At 41.7% G+C, this 6,447-nt stretch overlaps 1 protein-coding gene across 1 annotated transcript; it reads left to right on the forward strand.

The window, feature by feature from the left end:
* Window positions 1-5,259: 5,259 nt before the first annotated feature.
* Window positions 5,260-5,832, forward strand: LOC112030088 (uncharacterized). The gene has a single exon (XM_024062770.1). It carries the CDS (start codon window positions 5,260-5,262, stop codon window positions 5,830-5,832), a length of 573 nt encoding a protein of 190 aa, XP_023918538.1.
* Window positions 5,833-6,447: the final 615 nt, after the last annotated feature.

Genomic DNA, 6,447 nt, shown 5'->3' on the forward strand with positions numbered 1-6,447 from the left:
TTTAAATTTGTCTTTTATTCATTTCTATTTAAAGCTGACCTGGGCTCCAATATCGAATCCGTTGTGCCACAAAGAAGATAGGTCCAACTCCACCGAGCTTCAAGATTGGTTTAAATTTTTAGGACCAGGCCTGATGGAACACCCCCCTTTGTACAAATATAAAAGTTTTCGTCTCATTTATTGGTGACCTAGTGTTTTCTTAGTGATGGATGTGAATTAATTCTTTTGTTGGGTAAAATATAGTTAGATTTATATATATATATATATATATATGGTTGGTGATTTTGCATTCTTCTCTTTTTGGATTTAACATTTAGCTCTTTTTAATCTCAGTCATATTATTGTATGCGTCCCCATTGGAGCCCAGGTCTGCTTTAAATAAAAAGCAACTATCATATATAGATCAACATTTTAAGTTTTAATACAGACTGATTGATGGCTAAAACATGGTCTGGCCTTAACACGGGCCCAATCACATTTAGGACGTGTACCATACAATGATTTTCTTTTTCCCCCCTTTGTACAAATATAAAAGTTTTCGTCTCATTTATTGGTGACCTAGTGTTTTCTTAGTGATGGATGTGAATTAATTCTTTTGTTGGGTAAAATATAGTTAGATTTATATATATATATATATATATATATGGTTGGTGATTTTGCATTCTTCTCTTTTTGGATTTAACATTTAGCTCTTTTTAATCTCAGTCATATTATTGTATGCGTCCCCATTGGAGCCCAGGTCTGCTTTAAATAAAAAGCAACTATCATATATATATATATAGTATCATCTAACATCTTGGGAATTCGTAGGTATGGAAGCTACTAGATGCGTCAAGTTGCTAAATAGATCTACTGTGAATAATCCGTAGTTAAACAAATAAACATTAGTACTATGCACAATGGAATAATATTGCATATGCTCAAGTGCCTGAAACTAAGAGGAAGAAGTTGAATAGAAAGCGAAGGCTCTCTTGGAAAGTCAATAGACTGTGAACGATGGATAGAACGCGAAGGCTCTCTTGGAAAAGAGGACCAACACTTTGGTCCATGGATGAAAGCAGTTCCGTTCATGGCTTCAAGGAAGGGTTTTCTCTTTGTTCCAGGCTTCTACACCAACAAGAAAGCAGTTAAATCCGGTCAGTCCCAGGCCGGACCTCAGACCCAACCCTAGAAACCTCGACCAGTGGAGACATGGGAACTCCCACCAAAAATGCCACCGAAAATCACGAAAAAGATTGTGAACCACGCCTCTAGCAGCCCCTTGAAGTGACATCTTCCATCTTTGATTTTTCGACGCCCCTTGCCTTTGTTCCTCCACTATAGACCAACAAGTCTTTTGTTTTTTATCAATTAATTGCGGATATTGATAGGGATATCCAATGTTTTGACAGGGTGGCCCTCGCGCAATCAATTTCAAATGGGAACCAAGAGGAACACGTTCCATATCTTCATAATGGGCCCCATATCTCCAATTCCCCATCCACAATCCAACAACCCACTAAGCCCAGCTACTCTAGCCCACTCAAGGATATCACAAATAACTCTTCGACCCACCTTCAGCTGAGCTTAGATACGGAGAAAAAATGGGTCCGGATGCAATGGCCCAACTACAGCCCAAGTGATGAATTACTTGAGACTTCTTTAGGCAAACAGACAGCACATTTAAGCCTTGAGAACACACAACCTCTAAAGCAAGTAGCAACCAGTGACGATGCATCCCCAAATCCTACCCCACCGAGCAAGATGAGTCTCTTATTCTAGAACGTGCGTGGGCTTGGGAACCGACGCACCGTTCATGAGCTCGAGAGTTTTATTCGGGCACAAGATCCCATCGCCCTCTTCCTAACCGAGACGTGGGCGGGAGAAGCTAGGCTGATCAGTTTGTGTGCTGAGCTGGGGTTTGATCAACACTAGGTCACTTCGAAAATCAATAGACTGGGGTGTTTGGCCCTGTTTTGGAAGAACTCGATCAAGATAGAAGTGACGTCCTTGTCGCCGAATCACATCGATGCCGTGATTGGTGGCTCCTTGGAAAATAAATGGTGTCTCACTGGCTTATATGGCTTCGACGATTAGGCGAAAAAGTGCAACACTTGGGCTCTGCTCCGCCACCTTCATGCGTCCTCCTCGATGCCGTGGCTGTGCGCTGGGGATTTCAATGAAATCCTATGGTCATATGAGAAGTGTGGCTTGGGACTAAGGGGCGAAGCTCAAATGAAGGCATTCCGTGAGGTCTTAGATGAGGCCAGCCTAAAGGATTTGGGATACATGGGGAAGAAATTTACTTGGAAAAGGTGACAACAATATGGTTTTGTTCTTGAACGACTTGATCGAGCGGTTGCCAACAATCTCTGACTCTCTCAGAATCTAGGCACCAAAGTTCAACATCTCCACTCCAACTCTTCAGATCATCAAGCAATCGTTGTGAAACCAGAAGGTATCAATCTTAAACCAAAACACTCCTTTAAGTTTGAACAAATGTGGCTCCGGGACAGTGGTTGTAGTGACATGGTCTTGAATGCTTAGGGTCCACCTATAATTGGGGTAACAATGCCTGAGGTAGTTGGAAAGGTCCAAATGTGCAACGAGAAACTCACTGAGTGGAGCAAGAACTTTTTTGGTAGCGTCAGGAGGACGCTTGAGGAGAAGAAGTTTCTCCTTTCAAAAGCAGAAATGGATGCAGCCAAGGGTGGTGATCCAATGCTGGTAAAATCTCTCCAGCTGGAAATAAATGGCATACTAGATAAGGAAAGTCAGATGTGGCAACAATGGTCGCGGGCACTTTTCTTGAAATGTGGAGATAGGAATACTGCTTATTTCCACAGTAAGGCCTCCCAAAGGTTTCAGAGAAATTGGATCCTGGGTTTAAAAAACATGCAGAACGTATGGTGTACTGAAGAGAACCAAATCAAAAACATTGATGTCGAGTACTACCAGTCTCTATTCTCATCATCTGCCCCATCTGATTTGGATGAAATCCTCAGTAAGGTTCAACCCTCTGTCACTGATTCTATGAACTCATTGTTGCTCAGAGACTTCAGTAAGGAGGAAGTCGAAATAGCCATGAAGTAGATGGAACCCATTACAGCCCCGGGCCCTGACAGTATGCCTCCGCTCTTTTACCAATCTTTTTGGTCCACTATTGGGGACGATGTTTGCTCTATTGTTTTGGATTGTTTGCATAATTGTAAGATACCGAAAGAAATTAATCATACACATTGTTTTAATTCCAAAAGTCAAATCTCCTGAAAGAATCATTGAATTCTGACCTATTAGCTTATGCAGTGTGATATATAAAGTGGTGTCTAAGGTGTTAGCTAATACACTTAAGGGTATCCTCCCTTCAGCAGTGTCAAAAAACCAAAGTTCCTTTCAGGCAGGTAAAGTGATTACTGATAACATACTAATGGCTTTTGAAACCTTGCATTATATGAAACATCATCAAAAAGGCAAGTCTTGGTTCATGGCCATGAAGTTAGACATGAGCAAGGCATACGACCGTGTTGAATGGAAGTATTTGGAGAAATTGATGAAGTGGATGGGCTTTGCAGATAGTTGGGTGGCTTTGATGATGGAATGCATCTCATCAGTGAGCTACTCTATTCTTATTAATGGTGACCCCACTCCAATCATCCACCCAACTAGAGGCATTAGACAAAGGGATCCACTCTCCCCATTCCTTTTTCTTTTCTGCACAGAAGGCCTCCATAACTTACTTTAACACTCTGCGGCTTCTGGTCAAATTAGAAGGGTCTCCATCTTTAAGAATGGTCCTCGGCTAACCCACCTCTTCTTTGCCAACGACAACTTGCTTTTCTATCGTTCCACTATGTCTGAATGTCAAAGGATTTAAGAAACTCTAAGTAGTTATGAGAAAGCCTCCGGCCAAAGCTAAACTAGGAAAAACCCTCTCTCTTTTTTAGTAAATCAACCTCATCAGCAGCCATTGAGCAGATTACAAGCTACCTAGGGGCCCAAGAGGTTAAACAATATGAGAAATACCTTGGTCTCCCAACCCTTGTAGGTAGGAATAAGAAGGCAAGCCTCATGTTTATTAAAGAAAGGGTGTGGGCCAAGCTACAAGGTTGGAAAGACACACTCTTCTCCCAAGCCGGTCGCGAAGTATTGCTAAAAGCAGTAGTGCAGGCTATACCTACTTATGCCATGAGCTGTTTCAAACTCCCCATCACTTTGTGTAATGATATTGAGCAGATGGTCCGCAAATTCTGTTGGGGTCATTGGGGAAATCAAAGGAAAAGTCATTGGAAAAAATGGAGCTCATTATGCCTTCCAAAAGACCTTGGTGGTATGAGATTCAAGGAACTATAGAAATTCAATGATGCAATGTTAGCAAAGCAAGTGTGGCGACTACTCGAGGATAAGTCTTCTCTTTTCCACAAGTTCTTCAAAGAAAAATTCTTTCCCAATGGTAACATTTTTAATGCGAAGGAAGGAAAAGATTCCCTTGCCCGGAGGAGTATTCTTAAATGCCGAGAGGTAAATAAAAAAGGGGCACAATGGAGAGTGGGAAACGACGAGAATATTCTCATCTACAAAGATAGATGGCTTCCTGACCCTCAAAACTCTAAAATTTTATCCCCTCTAACCTTCTTTAGTAGTGATGCACAGGTCTCAATTCTGATTAACAAGGTGAATAGATGTTGGATTGCAAATGCAGTGGATAATAACTTTTTGGCTCACGAAGCCAATATGATTAAATAAATTCCAATAAGCTTTATTGAATCTGATGACAAATTGTGTTGGCCGAGTAACGTGGATGGGAAATACTCAGTTAAGGCCGGGTATAGACTCTTGGTGAACGAGGAGTTGAACTCCCCTGTTGGATCATCCTTTTTGCCTCAGCCAAAGAACACTTAGAGGTACCTTTGGAAACTAAGGATTCCTAATAGAATTAAAAATCTATTGTGGCGTGCTACTAAAGATGCACTTCCAACCCGGGCAAATCTTGTACGAAGAAAAATCCTCACGAATCCTACCTGCCAAGTCTGTGAAGCTGAGCCGGAGTCCACTTTGCACACTCTTTGGTCTTGCTCAAAGTTAAAAGAGGTATGGGCTGTACACTTTGAATCGTTGATGGCTGAAGCCCATGATTGCCCGTCTTTCCTAGATGTCTTTAGCACCTGCATGGAGAAGGCCCACCACATAGAACTATTTGCAATGCTAACTTACCAGATTTGATTCAGAAGGAATAAACTGAGATTAGGCGAGAAAGTTGCGGACCTGAGGCTGATCAATTCAATGGCCAAAGATGCTCTCCACGAATTTCTTCAAGCAAACTTCTCTCCTCCAAAACCCCCTCCTGTCCAAATCCACATCAAATGGAAGCCACCCCCCTCCAATTGGATCAAAACCAATTTTGACGGGGCTGTATTCAAGGAGCGTGCTGAAACAGGTTTAGGCTCCATCATTCGTAATGACCGAGGTCTAGTTATGGCTACACTAACACAAATTATTCCTCTACCCACTTTTGTGGAGATGGTGGAAGTGTTAGCAGCACGGAGGGCTCTTATCTTTGCCAAAGAACTTGGTTTTGAGAAAGTCATTCTAGAAGGAGATTCCGAAATTGCAATTCGAGCTATGAAGAGTGATGCCTATTCTGCAACACCCTTTGGGCACATAGTCTCTGACATTAAGGCCTTATCGTCTCACTTTAGGTGCTTGATTTTCCAACACACTTGCAGACAACGAAACTTAGTAGCACATAGTTTGGCTCGTGCAGCTTGTAATTTTCCCCCTTTCTATACTTGGATGGAGGAAGTACCTATTTCTTCCCATGCTATGTATCTTGCTGAATCTATAAATATCACGTGAGCCCCTTTCTTTTTGGGGCGGTTTCTCAAAAAAAAAAAAGAGAAAGAAGTTGGATGATTGTGGGGGGAAGTGCATCTTCATTGGGTACAGTGAGGAGTCAAAAACTTACAAATTCTACAATTCACTTACCACAAAGTAGTGGTGAGTAGAGATGTCATTTTCAGTGAAGATGAGTCATGGGGATGGAATGATATCATCACAAGTAAGGAGGAGCCACTTGAGTTAGAAGGGCAATAAGAATAAGTGAATTATGAAGGTTTAGAGAGACCTTCCTTAACACCCCACTGCTATGCATCATCAATAGTCTCTTCATCAATCCAAAGCCCAAGTAGCATTTCTCAATCTCCAACACCAATCAAAATGAGAGGCCTAGAAGATATTTATGCACAAACTGAAGAGACATATCTCTTTTGTTTTTATGTGGACCGTGAGCCTTTTACTTTCAATGAAGTTGTGAAAGAGAATTGTTGGAGGAATGCCATGCAAGAAGAAATCTAAGCCATTGAGAAAAACAACACATGGGAATTGACTACACTTCCTCCAGGTCAAAGAACCATTGGTGTGAAATGGGTGTATAAGATTAGCACACAGTTGATGGGAGGATTGAGCACTATA

The sequence above is a fragment of the Quercus suber genome, unplaced genomic scaffold (genome assembly GCF_002906115.3).
Source record: "Quercus suber isolate HL8 unplaced genomic scaffold, Cork oak 2.0 scaffold_479, whole genome shotgun sequence".
Classification (NCBI taxonomy): Eukaryota; Viridiplantae; Streptophyta; class Magnoliopsida; order Fagales; family Fagaceae; genus Quercus; species Quercus suber.